General features: G+C 40.7%; 1 protein-coding gene across 2 annotated transcripts in view; it reads left to right on the top strand.

Moving 5' to 3' along the window:
* The window catches only part of MAML3 (mastermind like transcriptional coactivator 3), a 403,777-nt gene that overhangs the window by 152,413 nt on the left and 230,482 nt on the right, over positions 1–20,882 (top strand). Inside the window, exon 1 of one of the 2 annotated variants that reach the window (XM_070757740.1) lies at positions 9,352–9,417. The exons of the other annotated variant lie outside the window; for it this stretch is intronic. Coding sequence (XP_070613841.1) covers positions 9,409–9,417 — 9 coding nt within the window. The 5' untranslated portion in view covers positions 9,352–9,408. Of the gene's footprint in view, positions 1–9,351; positions 9,418–20,882 lie in introns of those variants that run through there. 2 annotated transcript variants of the gene reach the window in all.

Genomic DNA, 20,882 nt, shown 5'->3' with positions numbered 1-20,882 from the left:
TAACCTGTTATCTGTTAACCGGTCAGCCAGATGGGCAGTTACATAAATTATTTAAGGAAATGAACAAGAATATTGAGGATCCCTGTTCTTAAAAAAGTGAAAGAAACAAGCTTGAAGTTATACCTTTTCAGTGGCTGTCTCCATCAAATTGGCTTTGAAAAAAGTTATGGGAATATTCCTGTTCTGTCAAGCTTTGGGTCCTAGGTAGTTTGATTAAGGTAGCTAGTTCTTGTTTTTATGATGATGATAATGACGACTAAAATTTTGTCATCTTGAGTCCATGTAAAGTAGATGTCTATAAATGATTGTAATAGGTAAATCAATAATAACAAAGCCAAAATTGCTTTCTTGGATATTATAGGGTAAGAATTCTGCAGACATTGCCCACCAATTCCAGATAAATGGTGGTGTAATTTTCACTGTCAGTTCAATAAGGATCTCAAACAGAGTTAATATTTAACTTTATTTTTTGGTTCATTGTATCGTTTGTGATTAACCCAGGTTTGTCCTAGCTTTGGTATGAAAAGGATGCTATGTTATTGGCAATTTGCGGTCACAATTCAAGGTATTGGTTATGACCTATAAAGCCCTTCATGGCATCGGACCAGAATATCTCCGGGACTGCCTTCTGCCGCACGAATCCCAGCGACCGGTTAGGTCCCACAGAGTTGGCCTTCTCCGGGTCCCGTCGACTAAACAATGTCATTTGGCAGGACCCAGGAGAAGAGCCTTCTCTGTGGCGGCCCCAACCATCTGGAACCAGCTCCCCCCAGATATCAGAGTTGCCCCCACCCTCCTTGCCTTTCGCAAGCTCCTTAAAACCCACCTCTGTCGTCAGGCATGGGGGAATTGAAATTTTTCCCTTCCCCCTAGGCTTATAGAATTTATACATGGTATGCCTGTTTGTATGATTGGTCTCTTAAATTGGGGTTTTTTAGATTTTTTTTAATATTAGATTTGTTACATTGTCTTCTTTATTGTTGTTAGCCGCCCCGAGTCTTCGGAGAGGGGCGGCATACAAATCAAATCAAATCAAATCAAATAAATAAATAAATAAATAAATAAATAAATAAATAAATAAATAAAGTGAATCTTAGTGTTTTGTAAAAACTCATATTAGCAGCAAACTATTTGAATATCTCTTTCTCTGTCATTTCTGCTAAGTCGTCTTGCTCTTAATTTTTAGTTTTATTTTGGGTTGGCTCTGTGGTTTGTTCATTAATCATACTCAGTGAAAGAGCACCTGGGAACGATATATTCTTTTGATAGATATCCAGGAAAATCATTACAAATGATAAAAGAACAAGAAATGTACATGAAAACTGGTTGCTCCCCATCAGCTTACATAGTGCAGAGCAGAAAAACCATTGAAGGGAACAAATTCTTCTTTTGTCTGGTGGCCAGCTCCTACTTTGTTTATTCAACAGCTATGCTGTTGAACAGCACAAGGAGAGTTTAGCTAGGAGTGTACCAGAAGTTGGTTGGTTGAATAATTATGTCACGATGCCAGGAAAATACACAATTTGCCTGCTGTAAATGTTGAGGGATGGGATGGTACGGGTGAGTGAAATGATTTCAGAGCCTTGAAGTCATCTAGCAAAGTAAGAAAAGTAAGTGATGGATAAGCTAACCCAGTGACGGCAAAACCTTTTTTCCTCGGGTGCTGAAAGATTCACGGGTGCACGCTATCGCACATGCGCGAGTGCCCACACTCATAATTCAATGCCTGGGGAGGGTAAAAACAGCTTCCGTCGCCCTCTGGAGGCCCTCTGGAGGCTGGAAACAGCCTGTTTCCCAACTTCTGGTGGGCCCAGTAGGCTTGTGTTTCACCCTCCCCAGGCTCCAAAGGCTTCCCTGGAGCCTAGGAGGGTAAAAACGCCCTCCTCCATCTCCCCGGAGGCTCTCTGGAAGCCAAAAATGCTTTTTCAGAGCCTCTGTTTGAGCCAAAAATCAGCTGGCCGCCACATACATACACATTGGAGCTGAACTAGGGCACATCTCGGACATCAACACCCTTGAAAATGTCCAAAGATACTTCACCAGAAGAGCCCTTCACTCCTCCACTCGAAACAGAATGCCCTACGAAAGCAGACTATCAATCCTAGGTCTAGAAAGCTTAGAACTGCGTCGCCTAAAACAAGATCTAAGTATTGCCCACAAGATCATATGCTGCAATGTCTTGCCTGTCGGCGACTACTTCAGCTTCAACCACAACAACACAAGAGCACACAACAGATTTAAACTTAATATTAACCACTCCAAACTTGACTGTAAAAAATATGACTTCAGTAATCGAGTTGTCGAAGCGTGGAACTCATTACCGGACTCCATAGTGTCATCCCCAAACCCCCAACACTTTACCCTTAGATTATCTACAGTTGACCTATCCAGATTCCTAAGAGGTCCGTAAGGGGCGAGTACAAGTGCACTAGAGTGCCTTCTGTCCCCTGTCCTATTGCTCTCCTATATCTCCTATTCCTTTCTTCTATTCCTATATCTCTTCTTCTATTCTTTCATTGATATGTTCTATTACTTTATCTTCTTTTCTATTATTTCTTAGGTATATTTTACTATGAGTATCTCCTCTATAACCTTCATCATGTATTTTATTATGTGTATATAGATATATACCCACTAAAACCCTCATTGTGTATTGGACAAAATAAATAAATAAAATAAATAAATAAACAAACAAACTATTTGCCTGAAATAGTACAGGGTTTCCTACTTGAATAGGGGAGTTAACCCCCAAGGTCTCTTCCAATTCTGTTTTTCTGTAATGAAATAGTAAATCAATTTTTAAAAATGTTAAATTTATATAGGAAAAAAAACCAACAAGAGTTGTAATCGAGCACCCCATAGAGCAATAAAGCGTGGAACCTTTAAAAATATCTTATTTAATAAATATTTGAGAGATGCTTTGCTGGCGCAATATCAGAAGCATTTTTTAACAAATAATTTTTGAAGAGTATTGAGTCCTGCTGTACATACTTGTTACATTTATCTGTAGGCTGGTTGGTTTTGGAAAAAAACATAGGTTAGAAAAAGAAACTTTTAGTTTAGGAACAATAGTCTGACCATTTTGTGTAAATCATTGTATGAACAATTTCTTTCAAATGAAAGAGAAGGAATAGCTCACTGGGGACAATTTTAGGTCATTTCAAGAGTTCAGACATTTATTTTTTCAAGGAGACTCAGGGGCATTTGGCTCTTGCCTTTAAAGTAATGTTTTGATCATGTTGATACTAATTACAGTATTCAAGGTGTGTTGATTAGCAAAGAGCACCACCAGAATGTTTATAATTCAGATTTTTTTACAGCGCAGCTAATGAATAGCTCCCATAGCTAATCAGCTTCCCAAAAATAATGGTGATTAAAAGAAAGAAGCAAACAGCAACTGTAAGATGAATGCTGTTCATTTTCTAAACGTCTTGATAAATTATGTAAGTATATATCTGAGTTTACAAAATCATTTGTAAAGGAAGCGTTGCACTGACCAGATGTTACTTATTTTTCTTTTTTTGGTTTGTGTGTCTGTGTGTGTGCACGCATGCGCATTTGGGTTTTGTTTTGTTGCACTTTAGAAGATCTGTTTATGACTGCGGAGGCCTCGGGGATCACACATCCTGGAAACTGTTTGGCAGGAGGCATCTTTCCATGTCCAGACTTGTGAAAAGCAATTTTTCATTGAACAGAGTGAAATGCTTTAATAAATGAGTATTTCTCCTCTTTTCCTATGATTCCTCTGCACCTCGTTTCTACTATATATAAGTAGTTTACACTCCATTAAGAGAAGCAGTTTTTGTGTTTGAATAGTTTTGAATCCAGATAAATAAAACAAGTAAACCATATACAGTGATACCTTGTCTTACAAACTTAATTGGTTCCGGGACGAGGTTCTTGAGGTGAAAAGTTTGTAAGACGAAACAATATTTCCCATAGGAATCAATGGAAAAGTGATTAATGCGTGCAAGCCCAAAATTCACCCCTTTTGCCAGCCGAAGCACCCGTTTTTGCGCTGCTGGGATTACCCTGAGGCTCCCTTCCATGGGAAACCCCACCTCTACACTTCTGTGTTTTTGTGATGCTGCAGGAGAATCCCAGCAGCGCAAAAACGGGTGCTTTGCTGGCAACAGAAGTCCAGAGGTGGGGTTTCCCAGCGAAGGGAGCATCAGTGAAATCGCAGCACCGCAAAAACACCGAAGTCCTCAAAACCCCACCTCCGGACCTCTGTGTTTTTGTGATGCTGTGATTTCACTGAGACTCCTCTCGCTGGGAAACCCCACCTCCGGACTTCTGTTGCCAGCGAAGCGCCCATTTTTGCATTGCTGGGATTCCCCTGCTGGGATTGCCCTGCAGCATCACAAAAACACGGAAGTCCAGAGGTGGGGTTTCCCATGGAAGGGAGCCTCAGGGGAATCCCAGCAGTGCAAAAACGGGTGCTTCGCTGGCAAAGGAAGTCCAGAGGTGGGGCATCCCAGCGGCAGCGGTGGGTTTGTAAGGTGAAAATAGATTGGTAGATATCTGGAGAGAAAGACACCCATCTGCACGGGAATATACCTTTTACTCACCACCCCAAAAGTCGTGGTCCCGAATAGATATGATTTGGACAGACCAAAATTTTGGGAAGTTAATCTATGAAATTGAAATAGCACAAAACTGGAAAAGAGACAATACACCAAATGAAAGAGAAATTATCAAAAAAATCTATGACTGTGCAGAAATGGACAGGCTCACACAAAAACTTAAAAATAAAGAAGATTCGAAATTCTATAAGAATTGGGAAAAATTTTACGACTGGGTTAAAAATAAAAAATAAATGGAGAAAGGGAAAAAACACAAGGAAATATTACAAAATGTGGATATATTAAAATACTAAAATATTAAAATATCAATGGATAGCGTAGAAATGGTTATGCAAAACTTAGAATTCTGAATGATTATATCGGACTATTACGAATATTTTGATCAATCCAATACAATTTCTTCTCAACTGTAAATGTATTGATAAAAATAAAATAACAACAAAATCGCGGCAACCATATGCCGCCCAAATTAACAATCTAAACCTTTTTAGAACTATTATAGTTCAGTGGGGGGAGGGGGATGGGAGGAAGATCCAAAAGACTTAAAGGATAATGAACTACAGAGATATACTATTTTAACCATAATAGGTGATGATTTGGATTTGTTTATCAAAATAACTGAATAGAATAATCATATCATACCCGCGAGTATATGTTATCATAATGTTGTTAACTAAGATGCATCTTCCTCCTTTTGTATATAATTTTTTGTAAATCAATAAAAATTATTTTTAAAAAAAAAAGAAAAAAAAAGAAAATAGTTTGTAAGAAGAGGCAAAAAAATCTTAAACCCGGGGTTTGTATCTCGAAAAGTTTGTATCACGAGGCGTTTGTAAGATGAGGTATCACTGTACAGTGGTACCTCTACTTAAGAATTTTTCTAGATAAGAACCGAGTGTTCAAGATTTCTTTTTGCGTCTTGTCAAGAACCATTTTCTACTTAAGAACCCGAGCCCAGAAAAATTTCTCAGGAAATTTAAGATCAGCATGAAGGCCCGGCCAGTTTCCTGCCATTCCCCCTTTAATCCCAGCCATCTCGGGCTTTTCTGGGCTGCCAGAGGAGCCTTTCAGTGGTGCTTAAGGAGGCTTTGGCAGTCCAGAGCGAATAGAGTGTTTTCCTTTCTCTGGGCTCTTGGAAAGGAATAAACCACTTTGCTGTGGTGACTCCCTCGTGCTGCCTCCCATACACCCAACGTGAGGTTGCCTCCTGGAGCGTCTGGGTGCAGAAAGGCAAAAGGGGGTGTTTTGCCCCAGTCGGATCAACTCAGCTTCAGCCAAATCGAGGAGTCACCACAGTGAGGGAAAGGCGCTGGCTACAAAACGAGCGAGCAAGAGGAGAGGGGAGCCCTTCAGCATGGGAAGGAAGAGGAAGCAGGTAGCAGCAGCCGCCTTTCGGTCAAAGTTTGGGATTTTTTTGCTTCCCCTCACCGTACCTTCTTCCTTCGGCAGCGACTGTCCTCCTCCTCCTCTTCCTCCTCCTCCCACCCAAATTCTAACATTTTATTTCTTTCCTAATGGATTTGCATTCATTATTTGCTTTTACATTGATTCCTATGGGAAAAATTGCTACTACTTACAAACTTTTCTACTGAAGAACCTGATCATGGAACGAATTAAGTTCTTAAGTAGAGGTACCACTGTATTTTAATTTTAATGGGCTGACCTGCTGCCTTTCACCAAAGTAGCGTATAACAATTCCGTACACAGCAGCATGGGCCTAACTCCTTTCCAGGTCACCCGTGCTCCCACACAAGGTTCGATTTATTAGCAGAGCCATGTTGGATTCGTAACTGCCATTCCCACACTAAATTCTACCCAGTTCCCCACCCCAGTTAAGGTTCATCTCACATCCCCACAACCACAAGTGCAATCGCTGACATTGGGCTTTTATCTTTGTAAACCTGAGTGACTGAGAGTGAGTTGGGCAGCTATATATATATTTTTAAGGAATAAAAAAAAAATAAGCAAGACCTAGAAAGGGAGTTTTCATTTCACGAAGGAATTAAATGGGCTTGAAGTTGAACATGAGTCTTGTACCGCCTTCTGGATCTGAAATGTAATACTACATTTTAATCATGAAACTTAAAATGTTAATGTTCTGTGGGGCTCTCTGGTAGACTTCTCCCAAAAATTCACAGGTACAAATTTCAGACACACACACGTTTGAAAATTCAAAACAATGTTCTTTATAATGAAAAGTCACTTAAACTAAGCCCTCTTTTGGTATAGCAAAGAGTACTCGTCTCCAAACTGGTAATTTATACAAGTCCCTTATCAGTTCTGTGATACTTGGCTTGCAGCTGTGAGGCAATTCACAGTCCTTCTTTTTTCACAAGGTGAAACACACTTTGCTCTGGTTTAGTTTCAAAGCGGGGGGAAATCAGCACACAAAAGGTCAAAGTCAGTAAAGCAGTCACGAAACACAACCATCAGATAATCCTCCACAATGGCCAAAACCCACAGGCTGCTATTTATAGCAGCCTCACTAATTACCACAGCCCCACCCTCATTTTCTTTGATAATAATCTCTCAGTTGTTGTTGCCTATGCATCGCTCTCCGCATGCGTGGCTGTATCATTAACTCTTGTTCTGGATCCAAGGAGGAGCTAGATAATTGATCTCCTTCTGAGCTGTCTGCCACACTCTCCTCCTCCCTGTCACTCATGTCTTCTTGGTCAGAGGAGCCTTCATCAGCAGATTCCACGGGGGGGGGGCAAAACAGGCCTGCAGCATGTGGATGTCTCCCCCACATCCACAGTCCTTGGAGCAGGAGCTGGGCCAGAGCTAACCACAACAGTTAATAACTATAGAGACAATTAGAAGCTTTCTTTCCTTGTTAACCTTTGCTATTAAAATAGAGTTTTGGACTTTTTAGTACTTACTCTGTAGCTTTCCCTTTTTAAGATGGATAATGCCACAAATATCATCATTGTATGATATATTTCAGGACATCTGGTGTACTCTTTGTCACTGAATGCATCGGTGGTCCACATAAATTTTGGATTTAAAATCATAGCATCGGGGGGAAAAAACCTGGTGCAGATGTGTCATCCTTATTGGATATATCTTTTTTGGAGAACAATGTAGAGTCTAAAAATAGTCAGGGGAAGTGAAATATATAAATGCCATCTTAATAAAAGATCAAGAGACAAAACCGTTTAACTAGATTAAATGGAAAAACGGTCCAAAATGTAATCGAAAGCTATGATCTTTCTAACACAAAATTTAATCAGAGGCATCTCTTATTTCCTGACATTGAGAACAATTAATTAGTGGAACAACTTGCCTTCATAAGTTGTGGGTGCAGGTTTTAAAGAAAAAATTTGATAGTCATTTGTTAGACATGATATAGTCCCTTCCAAATCTGTTATTCTATCATTCCACTGGATCTACTGTTTTTTTTAAACTGACAAGAGATGTATCACACAATCACAAATGCAAGTTCAGTGTCTTTTATTTGAGTTTGTGATGTCACAGCATATATACAAAAATGCTAGAACTTCCCTTGCATTAATACAATGTTGCTTTCATAAGTTTCCTTCCTTTGCATCCTCTGCAGATGTATTTGAATATGACACTAATAAATTGTTTTCTATATGATTATCCTCATATATATATGAGTGTTTCCCAGAAGAAATGTATGTCTATGGGTCAAGAATATCTAACTCACACCTAATGATGATTTATTTAATCATATGCTTTGAATGTTCCATGAAGTATATATACTATCCAATGTTGCTATAAGGGCTCATATATTTTCTGCCAAAAATACAAATTTTCTCCAATTATGTTAAAATTGAAGAATAAAGTAATCTTCAAGAAGTCTATACTATTTTTTTAATTGCTGTGAAACTTAGAACTGAAGTTCCTCTTGTAATTTTAAATTTTTGAGTAACCAGTTATCTGTCCCCAGTTTTTAAAGGACAAGTGGCATGAACTTCAAGTCAAAAAACAGAGAAAAGTTTAAATAAATGTCTCAAAGAACAATATTTTTTATTATGGTTGGTCACAGAATAAGGCTAATGTTTAGACTAGATTTGGCATTTTTGCTCACCTATCAAGTCCTTCCCAATGATCTGGGATAGGCAGATGTTGTTTAATAATTGTTCTGTCGGGCTCTCTGGTAGACTCCTCTCAAAAATTCACAGGTACAAATTTCAGACACACACACGTTTGAAATTTCAAAACAATGTTCTTTATAATGAAAATTCACTTAAACTATGCCCTCTTTTGGTATAGCAAAGAGCACTAGTCTCCAACCAAACTGGTAATTTGTACAAGTCCCTTATCAGTTCTGTGATACTTAGCTTGTAGCTGTGAGGCAATTCACAGTCCTTCTTCTTTCACAAAGTGAAACACACTTTGCTCTGGTTTAGTTTCAAAGCGGGAAAAAATCAGCACACAAAAAGTCAAAGTCAGTAAAGCAGTCACGAAACACAACGATCAGATAATCCTCCACAATGGCCAAACCCACAGGCTGCTATTTATAGCAGCCTCACTAATTACCACACCCCCACCCAACCACAAGTGGCCTCATTTTCTTGGATAATAATCTCTCAGTTGTTGCTGCCTATGCATCGCTCTCCTCATGCGTGGCTGTATCATTAACTCTTGTTCCTAATCCAAGGAGGAGCTGGATAATTGATCTCCTTCTGAGCTGTCTGCCACACTCTCCTCCTCCCTGTCACTCATGTCTTCTTGGTCAGAGGAGCCTTCAGCAGCAGATTCCACCGGGGGCAAAACAGGCCTGCAGCATGTGGATGTCTCCCCCACATCCACAGTCCTTGGGGCAAGAGCTGGGCCAGAGCTAACCACAACAATAATGTTAAAGGTATTGTTACAGGATGTAAAGTGTACCAAGTAAAGCTGCCTACTGCAATTGCCTGATGGTAATTTTGTCATTGCCAATGATCCAGTTCTGGAATTACATTCGGGTTATCTATTACAGTGGGCACGACCTTTGTTTTCTTTTGCCACCAGTCATTCTAGTTCTATTTGCAGGTCTTTATAGTGTGTGATTTTTCTCCAGTTCTTTCTCTTTTATTCTGCTGTTGTCAGGTAGTGCAATATTTGCTATCCAAACTTTTTTGTTGTTCTTAACAACAATGGTTAAGTCTGAAGTACTGGGTGGCAGATGCCTGTCTGTTTGAATTCTAAAGTCTTAGGGCACTTTAGCTGTTCTTCGTCTGTTTTATGGTCCTACTAAAGTTGTTGTTTTCAGGCCAGTGGTATTTCTTGCACATATTTCAATGCACCATTGTTGCCACCAGTACTCTGCTATGTCATTACTTCTAGTCAGTCTGGGACATCTTCTTGCAGCAGTTAACTAGGTGTTTCACTTCTTTACAGAGGTGGTGTTTGCTGTCTGTTGTTGTGTTATCAAGTCTGACTTTGTATGCATTTGTTCTTATGACTCAGTCTGTGCAAGCTAGAATTAACCTCTTAGTGTCTTTTTACAACTTTCCTTAAATTTGATATTGCTAGTATTAATTATTAAGGGGTCTATTATTAATGTTTTTAGAACTTAACTTTTTAGCTAAGTTATGGGGGGGCTTTTAATGATGGATGATTGGTGTGGGTGGGGTGATGTGTATGATATGAATGAGTGGGGTGGGTGAGATGGTATGTATGGAAATATTGGGGGTAGTATGAATGCAGAATTTGATCCTGGAAGAGGAGGCCGACCTGGCATGTTTGACTGAAACCTGGCTGGGCCCTGAGGGAGGACAGAAGGAAAAGGGGGGACATGATTGAAACATTTAAATATGTTAAAGAGTTAAATAAGGTTCAGGAGGGAAGTGTTTTTAATAGGAAAGTGAACACAAGAACAAGGGGACACAATCTGAAGTTAGTTGGGGGAAAGATCAAAAGCAACGTGGGAAAATATTATTTTTCTGAAAGAGTAGTAGATCCTTGGAACAAACTTCCAGCAAACGTGGTTGATAAATCCACAGTCACTGAATTTAAACATGCCTGGGATAAACATACTGTAGATCCATCCTAAGATAAAAATACAGAAAATAGTATAAGGACAAACTAGATGGATCATGAGGTCTTTTTCTGCCGTCAGTTTTCTTTGTTTCTATGTTTCTATTCATAATTTGCTATTTCACTGCTTGTCTCACAGTCCCACAGGCTATTAGGCAAGGTGGGGCAATTCTACCCTTGGTATACAGTTTTAGCTATGGAACGTTTGACCATTATTTACCTTAGAAATAACCTTATCAATTACAGGTTTTTATATTAATAGCGCTGAGCATACATATGCATAAATATCTAGGATGTATCTTGTGCTCACTGATTCCTTATTTGTTGTTTACTTCTAGGGTTGGTGAATGAGTCTCACCGTTTAGAATCAATATCTAGTTATAAGGCCAATTAGTTCAAATGCCACATAATGAACATCAGTTTACTAGTCTGTATGTAACAGGTTTTGCAGTTCCCTTCCTATCTCTTGGGTAAATAAACATTACAGGTATTTGGGAAGGTATATTGAATTGAATTTGAGTAACATCAGCAAAGTTAATTACTGCTACTTTCCACTGGGAAAAAAAAGACTTGTAGGATTGGCCTAAGAAGAGGTTTTTACGGCTGACTTGGACAGATAGCTCTGTCTGCCATGATGTCTTTTTCTGTTGTAATTCTCTATACCAGGGATGGCAAACCTATGGCACGGGTGCCACAGGTGGCACATGGAGCCATATCTGCTGGAACATGAGCTGTTGCCCTAGCGTAGCTCCGATGTACATGTATATGCCAGCCAGCTGATTTTTGGCTTGCACAAAGATTCCGGGAGGACGTTTTTGGCTTCCAAGGAGCTTCCGGGGGAATGGGGGAGGGCGTTTTTACCCTTCCCCAGCTCCAGGGAAGCCTTTGGAGACTGGGGAGGGTGAAACACGAGCCTACTGGGCCCACCAGAAGTTAGGAAACAGGCCTTTTCCAGCCTCCACAGGGCCTCCGGGGGCTGGGGAAAGCTGTTTTTGTCCTCTCCAGGCATTGATTTATGGGTGTGGGCACATGCTTGCACAACAGCGCATGCACACGCTCTTTCGGCATCCGAGGCAAAAAAAGGTTCATCATCACTATCTATACATTAAGTGCCTGAATTTTGATAATGTGACTCTAGGAATGCTGCAGTGGTCATAAGTGTGAAAAACTGGTCATAAGTTATTTTGTCAGTGCTGTTGTAACTTTGAACAGTCATGGCATCGGACCAGAATATCTCCGAGACCGCCTTCTGCCGCATGAATCCCAGTGACCGGTCAGGTCCCACAGAGTTGGCCTTCTCCGGGTCCCATCGACGAAACAATGTCGTCTGGCGGGACCCAGGGGAAAAGCCTTCTATGTGGTGGCCCCAACCCTCTGGAATCAACTCCCCCCAGAGATTAGGATTGCTCCCACCCTCCTTTCACAAATTCCTTAAAACCCACCTCTGTCGTCAGGCATGAGGAAATTGATTCCCCTGGACCATTTCTGCTTTATGTATGGTGTATATGAGATGTATGATTGCTTTCTATATTAAGGGTTTTAAATTGTTTTAATTATTGGATTTGTACTGTTTTGCTATTGTGAGCCGCTTTGAGTCTCCAAAGAGGGGAGGCCTAGAAATTATTATTATTATTATTATTTATTTATTGGATTTGTATGCCGCCCCTCTCTGCAATCTAAGTAAGTAAGTAAGTAAGTAAGTAAGTAAGTAAGTAAGTAAGTAAGTAAGTAAGTAAGTAAGAAAGAAAGAAAGAAAGAAAGACAGACAGACATGGTTGTAAGTCAAGAACTACCCAAGTGTTCTTAAACAAGAAGATACGCCAATACTTGGTCAAGAAAGCACTTGAAAATCAGGGATACCAATATGGTTGTTTGACCATTCTTAATCTGGATTACAATATAGTTATAAATTATAATTTTATTTTTGGTATTATTTCCTAGTTCTTTCTGTATGAAAGAGATTAAACAGGAAAGGTTTATTTTAATTTATATTGCCTATATAGAGTTGTCATGAATAGCTGGTAAATAAGAAAAATTTGTTCTGAAGGACTTAACGGTAGTACATATCAACATTTAATATACTATATATTTATTGTCATGCAGAAAAGACCAAATCCACATGTGATATGGGCTTACGTATACTGCTCAAAAAAAGAAAGGGAACACTCAAATAACACATCCTAGATCTGAATGAATGAAGTATTCTAATTGAATACTTCGTTCTGAACAAGGTTGAATGTGCACAACAGCATGTGAAATTGATTGTCAATCAGTGTTGCTTCCTAAGTGGACAGTTTGATTTCACAGAAATTTGATTTACTTGGAGTTATATTGTGTTGTTTAAGTGTTTCCTTTATTTTTTTTTTGAGCAGTGTATTTATACTCTAAAGAGGAATTCAGCATTGAAAGTTTTTGTTTTCTGATTTTTTAAAATCTGTTCTACTTTATGAAAAATAACCTTCAGCATATTAAAATGTATATGCTCAAACTGGACCTTGAAGACCCTGGCAGATATAAAGTCTGCGTGTTGCTTTTCCTCCTGTGTTGTGATCTAATCGCACATATATCCCATGATAAATCAATCTCATGAAAACTGAGAAAAGAAAGTATTAAATCAGATCAGAGTAATTTTGTGAAAGCCGTGTATTTGAGTATAACTAAATTCCCCAAATCATTTTCTTATTCAGCCACGGTTCTGATTCATAAAACACAAAAACTAACAGCTGCTCTTGGCAGGTCCTTGAAAGGTGCCACGAAGCCTGATTTAATTAGCCAAATTTGGTTGCCACTAAACAGCCATGACCCATGCTGAGGCTGTTGCATTGAGAAGGGATTACAACTCTTCCTTAGCACTGATCCGGTCCCTACAATGTTAGTTACCACGAGGCTACATGATACTGTAAAATTATATTTATTTTATATGTAATTTTTTCAAAAGGAAAAAGACAGAGAAAAAAGAATACTGTAAGGGTGAATATCCACTATTTATGTATGTATACATACCTGCACACATATCTGGCTCAGGGCCAGACTATTTACAGGACCGTCTCTTGCCACATACCTCCCAGAGACCAATAAGAGCACACAGAGTTGGCCTCTTCCGGGTACCATCGACAAAGCAATGCAGGTTGGCGGGACCACGGGGGAGGGCCTTCTCTGTGGCCGCCCCGGCTCTATGGAACCAACTACCCCCTGTTCTGGATTCTGTTTAGAACTTTGGTTAAATTGGAAATTGCAGGGTTTTATAAACAAAAACTCCATTTTTATTTCTCCTCTCCTCCGTATTCAAAATGCATTACAGGCAGTCCAATTCTCTCCTCTTATATCTTAACGATTGGAGCACACAAATGCATTCCTCCAGACCTCCTCCCTTATCTTAAGATTTATGTCTAGGCAGCGTAGTTCAAAGCAATACAAACGGCTGTTAAATAGCAGAGAATAGCAGAGAATAAACTAACTTACTTCATAGCCATATCGGCACACGTCCATGATGGATTTACAACATTGAAAACTCCACCCTTCTTCCGCGCTGGCACCCGGACGTGACGAATAAATCACTTCAGTAATTAACTCATTCCTCCCCTTAATATCTCTTCCCTAACACTTGATCCCTGCGCCTCTGCACCCTCCTGAAATGTGGATTTAACCATCTATTATCTATCTCTTCTTCACTGGAGTCTGGACTCATAGCAATGTACTGTGGCTGGCCTCCCACCTGTTCTGACACCTGTAACCCAGGATCTGCCACTAATTCATAAACACTATCTGTATCAGAGTCTGCAAACTCTTCACCATCCTCCAACTGACCAGGAGTATACACAACACCCCCCAATGTTCCCACCCTACTGGCCTTCCGTAAGGCTACGACTTTAGCTACAGAGTGGTTAATGCCTGGAACTCACTACCCGACTCTGTGGTTTCGTCACCAAACCCCCAAAACTTTACCCTTAGACTGTCCACTGTTGACCTCACCCAATTACTAAGAGGTCAGTAAGGGGCGTGCATAAGCATGCCAGTATGCCTACCGTCCTTGTCCAATTGTTCCCTCTTATGTATATAAACAATGTTATATCTATGTGTATTACAAGTACGTACTTGACAAAATAAAATACAGGGTTCCCTCGCTTTTTGCAGGGGATGCATTCCGAGACCGCCCGCGAAAGCTGAATTTCCGCGAAGTAGAGATGCGGAAGTAAATACACTATTTTTGGCTATGAACAGTATCACAAGCCTTCCCTTAACACTTTAAACCCCTAAATTGCAATTTTCCATTCCCTTATCAACCATTCAGATTATTACTCACCATGTTTATTTATTAAAGTTTATTAAAAAATATATTTATTAAAGGCAGACGAAAGTTTGGTGATGACATATGACATCATTGTGTGGGAAAAACCGTGGTACAGTGATCCCCCGCTCGTTGCGAGGGTTCCGTTCCAGGACCCCCCGCAACGAGCGGGTTTTCGCGAAGTAGCGCTGCGGAAGTAAAAACACCATCTGTGCATGTGCAGATGGTGTTTTTACTCCCACAGCGCTAGCGAGGAGCCGAAGATTGGGGGCGGCGCGGCTGTTTGCCGCCGGCATGGAGGGCTTCCTAGCAGCCCCCCAAACCCGGGTTGGGGGTCCGGGGGGCGCTGGCTCTCGGCGCTTTCGAGCTGAGTCCGGGAGCGAATTCGCTCCCGGACTCAGCTCGAAAGCGCCGATAGCAAGCGGCAAGGAACGGCTTGTCCACGCCGTTCATTCTCGCCGCTTTCGAGCTGAGTCCGGGAGCGAATTCGCTCCCGGACTCAGCTCGAAAGCGGCGAGAATGAACGGCGTGGGCGGGCGAAGGGCGGGCGGCAGCGAGGAGTTTGCGTGGGCGGTGGGGAAACTCCTCGCTGACGCCAGCAAGAGGGGGAAGACTCAGGGAAGCCGCCCAGCAGCTGATCTCCCGGTTGCCATCTACGCATGCGTGCCCACGGGCACGCATGCGTAGATGGTATTTTGACTTCCGGGTTGAAAAATAGCGAAGTACCCTGTTCGCAATGGTTGGGGACGCAATAAACGGGGGATCACTGTATAGGGAAAAAACCCGCAAAGTATTTTTTAATTAATATTTTTGAAAAACCGTGGTATAGACTTTCTGTGAAGTTCGAACCCGCGAAAATCGAGGAAACACTATAAATAAAATTATATTTAATGAATGAATATATTGGATGCTTTAGAAACATAGAAACATAGAAGACTGACGGCAGAAAAAGACCTCATGGTCCATCTAGTCTGCCCTTATACTATTTCCTGTGTTTTATCTTAGGATGGATATATGTTTATCCCAGGCATGTTTAAATTCAGTTACTGTGGATTTACCAACCACGTCTGCTGGAAATTTGTTCCAAGGATCTACTACTCTTTCAGTGAAATAATATTTCCTCACGTTGCTTTTGATCTTTCCCCCAACTAACTTCAGATTGTGTCCCCTCGTTCTTGTGTTCACTTTCCTATTAAAAACACTTCCCTCCTGAACCTTATTTAACCCTTTAACATATTTAAATGTTTCGATCATGTCCCCCCTTTAACACAGGAAACACTGCGATATAGACCAATACACAGAACATTCACCTGTATAAAAAGAAATGTAGATACATGGGGGCCACAAGAAGTACAGTAAGGATCTCTTTTGAGCCTTTGGTTCTTCAAACGCCTACTATGAATAAAATAGTTATTACTTGTCCTTAAAAGAGCCGGTCATAGACTGCCTGTGCGTTTCTTGGACCATACAAAGCAAGCTAACTCCCAAGGGGGAAAGGATGCCTTTAAACACATGGCTCTTTCACTCATCCCAATGCCACGGATGTGTAAAACAGTCCTGAGCCAAGGGGGAGCAAAGCTTGCATTGTCTCGAGTCCAGCCAGGGTGGGGGGAGGGCTTTGCAGGTCATTATTCATTTATTCGCACAGCAAGCTCCTTCCTTGACCCATTCAGGTAGCTATTACTAGCTAGTGAAAAGTCGCAAAGCCCCATCATTAGTGAAATCAATCATGCCAGGGCCCAGGGAAAACCCTCCTGCAGCCTCTCATTTACTCAGCTAAAATACTCAAGAGCTTGTTTTCTGCAGCTGATTCAGCTCCTGGGTTTCTAGCTCAGCCTTTTCTTCAACAGTCCTCCTCTTTCCCCCTTTATACTGTTTATTGGGAGATGTACTTGTGTGGGGTTTGTGCCTCCCTCCTCCCCATTTTGCCTGCTGAGCATTCTTGAGGTCCTTAACACATTGCCATAGAGACATCACTGTTTTGAATGATTGATTCCCTTTCAACATTTATTTCAATTTTTTCCAACAAAGTGTTTGTGCTGATTTTTGCCTTAGCTGCTTTCTCTCTTTTTTTCCCCTACCTTTTTGATCCAGTGAATATTTTATTATCCAGCTGTTGATGAGTTGTTATTATTATTATTAGAAACATAGAAGTCTGACGGCAGAAAAAGACCTCATGGTCCATCTAGTCCCTTATACTATTTTCTGTATTTTATCTTAGGATGGATATATGTTTATCCCAGGCATGTTTAAATTCAGTTACTGTGGATTTATCTACCACGTCTGCTGGAAGTTTGTTCCAAGGATCTACTACTCTTTCAGTAAAATAATATTTTCTCATGTTGCTTTTGATCTTTCCCCCAACTAACTTCAGATTGTGTCCCCTTGTTCTTGTGTTCACTTTTCTATTAAAAACACTTCCCTCCTGGACCTTATTTAATCCTTTAATATATTTAAATGTTTCCATCATGTCCCCCCTTTTCCTTCTGTCCTCCAGACTATACAGATTGAGTTCATTAAGTCTTTCCTGATACATTTTATGCTTAAGACCTTCCACCATTCTTGTAGCCCGTCTTTGGACCCGTTCAATTTTGTCAATATCTTGCTTTCCCGACCGCCTGACTGCACTGTTCACCCATTTTGAGACTGTCAGAAATCACTACCCCTAAATCCTTTCCTTCTGAAGCATTTGCTAACACAGAACTGCCGATACAATACTATTATTATTATTATTATTATTATTATTATTATTATTATTATTATTATTTATTAGATTTGTATGCCGCCCCTCTCCGCAGACTCGGGGCGGCTCACAGCAGTGACAAAATCAATATACATTGACAAATCTAATAATTCAAAATCTAAAATAACACTTGTACATTTAAAAATCTAAAAGCAAAGAACCCCAATATAAAAAGCATACATACAGTCATATCATGTACTAAAACTACATACGCAGGGGGAGATGTCTCAGTTCCCCCACGCTTGACGACAGAGGTGGGTTTTAAGGAGTTTACGAAAGGCAAGGAGGATAGGGGCAGTTCTAATCTCTGGAGGGAGCTGATTCCAGAGGGTCGGGGCCGCCACAGAGAAGGCTCTTCCCCTGGATCCCACTAGACAACATTGTTTAGTCGACAGGACCCGGAAAAGACCAACTCTGTGGGACCTGACCGGTCGCTGGGATTCGTGAAGCAGAAGGCGGTCTCGCAGGTATCCTGGTCCGGTGCCATGAAGGGCTTTATAGTTAATAACCAACACTTTGAATTGTGACCGGAAACTGATTGGCAACCAATGCAGACTGCGGAGTGTTGGAGTAACATGGGCATATTTGGAAAAGCCCATGATTGCTCTCGCAGCTGCATTCTGCACGATCTGAAGTTTCCGAACATTCTTCAAAGGTAGCCCCATGTAGAGAGCGTTACAGTAGTCGAGTTAACTGTAACTGTAACTTTAAAAAAAATAATTCTGGGAATGACAATGAGAATTAATGGGGAAAAAAATCATCAAGACACAAGCTTGACAAAGAAGAGCTATTGATGGGGGGTAGGGAAGAAGTGAAACCCGAGAAATTATTTGGAATCACTTTCTTTTTCTGAGAATAACTATGAATTCATAAAAAAACTTCTTTACCCTGTACCCTTTAAAGCACAAGACCCACAATTGCAAAATGTAGATGCTTGAATCCTTGAAAGATTGGATTTCCGTAGTAAAAATTGTAGGATGGAATAAGATCAGATAAAAAGGCCTGAAATCTCAAACTATGTATTTGTAGACTCAAAGGGCCAGGCATGAAAATGCTTTTTCAAGGGCAACTTGAAAATAAATCAAACTAAGTATGCAATGCTTAGTTCTCCATGCGGGATGGAGATAGCATCCAGGAAAGGGTTGACCTTGTCGCCTTTGATGATTGGACTGAGTCTGTCAGATATGTTAGGACAATCCTCCATTGCTAGGGCATCCCAGCTTTTGACTGTCCCTCAGCGAGAAGAGACATGTCAAACTTCCTTCCTCAGAGCTTTACCATCTAAACATTACCACCTGTGAATATGGACTTAAAAATCATGAGTGGATTATTCGATTTCTATGTTACCCTTCTGAGATTCAGGGCGGCTTACAACATATCTCCGGGACCGCCTTCTGCCGCACGAATCCCAGCGACCGGTTAGGTCCCACAGAGTGGGCCTTCTCCAGGTCCCATCGACTAAGCAATGTCGTTTGGTGGGACCCAGGAGAAGAGCCTTCTCTGTGGCGGCCCCGACCCTCTGGAACCAGCTCCCCCCAGATATCAGAGTTGCCCCCACCCTCCTTGCCTTTCACAAGCTTCTTAAAACCCACCTCTGTCGTCAGGCATGGGGGAATTGAAATTTCCCTTCCCCCTAGGCTTATAGAATTTATACATGGTATGCTTGTATGTATGAATGGTTCTTTAAATTGGGTTTTTAAAGATTATTTTTTATATTAGATTTGTTTTCATTGTCTTTTCATTGTTGTTAGCTGCCCCGGGTCTACGGAGAGGGGCGGCATACAAATCTAATAAATAAATAAATAATAAATAAATAAATATTAAAAATCTACATAAAATTGCATTCTAAAAAACCCACTGTTAAAAACTCAACAGACAGATTCATACGTCATACATCCTACATTCATTCATTGGGCGGGGCAAGATATCAAAGTTTCAATGGCCCCAAGCTTGCCAGCAGAGGTTGGTCTTCAGAGCTTTGTGGAGGGCAGGTAGAGTGAGGGCAGTATGAATCACTGGGGGGGGAGCTCATTTCAAAGGGCCGGGGCAGCCACAGAGAAAGCTCTTCCCCTGGGCCCCACCAGGCAACTTGTCTGGCTGATGGGACCTGGACATGGCCGACTCTATGGGACCTGACTGGCCACTAGGATGTATGAGGCAGAAGATGGTCACATAAGCAATCTGGACCCATACCGGGTAAGGCTTTATAGGTCATAACCAACACTTGGAATTGTGTTTTAAATCGGCAACCAGTGCAGCATGCCAAGTGCTGTAGAGACATGGGCATGTTTCAGAAGGCCCATGATTGCTTACGCAGTTGCATTCTGTACTACCTGCAGTCTCCGAACACTCTTCATATAGAGAGCATTGCAGTAGTCGAACCTTGAGATAATAAGGGCATTAACAAAAGTGATTAAATCTGTATGGAGAAACAGTAACTGGAGGCAAATGTGATAAAACAGTTTCACCTGAGTAACCCATTTTTTTAATCAACAAAGCTGGATATGTAATCAGAATTGCAGTGTTCCTGAATGTTGCTAGGTTAATATAATATATGGAGCAAGCAGACTTTTGCTTAAAGATGGACATTTTATGTAATATATATATACAGGCCCTCTTTCATTTTTTGTGGCCGTTTTCACTCAAATATAGTCATAAGATTACTTGTAGAGCTGCATTACTTATGGAACAGAAACAAATGTTTCTGCCTATCCCATTAAATTCAACAAGTCCAATTAATTAAGCGGTGCCATCTGGCTGAGCCCAGCAAGTATACTCTGAAAAACCATTTCCCTAAGATTATCAGGGAATTATCTTCCCTAAGATTTCCCTAAGAAGGCTTTGACCCTTCTGGTATTTTGTGAATCCCTTAAGATTCCTGAAGAATCTGTGAATGTTCCCTTGGACATGGAATCTGCAAATTAGGTAAGCCCATTGTTCTGATTTTGTGTTTATTAAAGTTTGAACTAAGTTTGCCTTAGACACCATTATTCCTTTCTGAACTTTGGAGTTTTAATCCTAGGAGTGCTATCCAGAGGTATAATTACGAAAACTATATGAATTGATTAAATAAGATGAAAATATTTTTTTACATTCTTCCATATTCGACAAAGGGGCAGAATAAAATCTTTATTTTGCAGTGTTGGAACTTGTTTATATAGAGTCTACGAAGAGGGGCAACATACAAATCTAATATATATGGTCTTGGCATATTCGGGTTTCTTCCCGTGTAGGATTTGGAAATTTCTGGCGACGTTTCGATGAGGTCCCACTCGTC

This window comes from Erythrolamprus reginae, chromosome 7 (genome assembly GCF_031021105.1).
Source record: "Erythrolamprus reginae isolate rEryReg1 chromosome 7, rEryReg1.hap1, whole genome shotgun sequence".
Lineage (NCBI taxonomy): Eukaryota > Metazoa > Chordata > Lepidosauria > Squamata > Dipsadidae > Erythrolamprus > Erythrolamprus reginae.
This window is presented reverse-complemented; position numbering and strand designations above follow the sequence as displayed.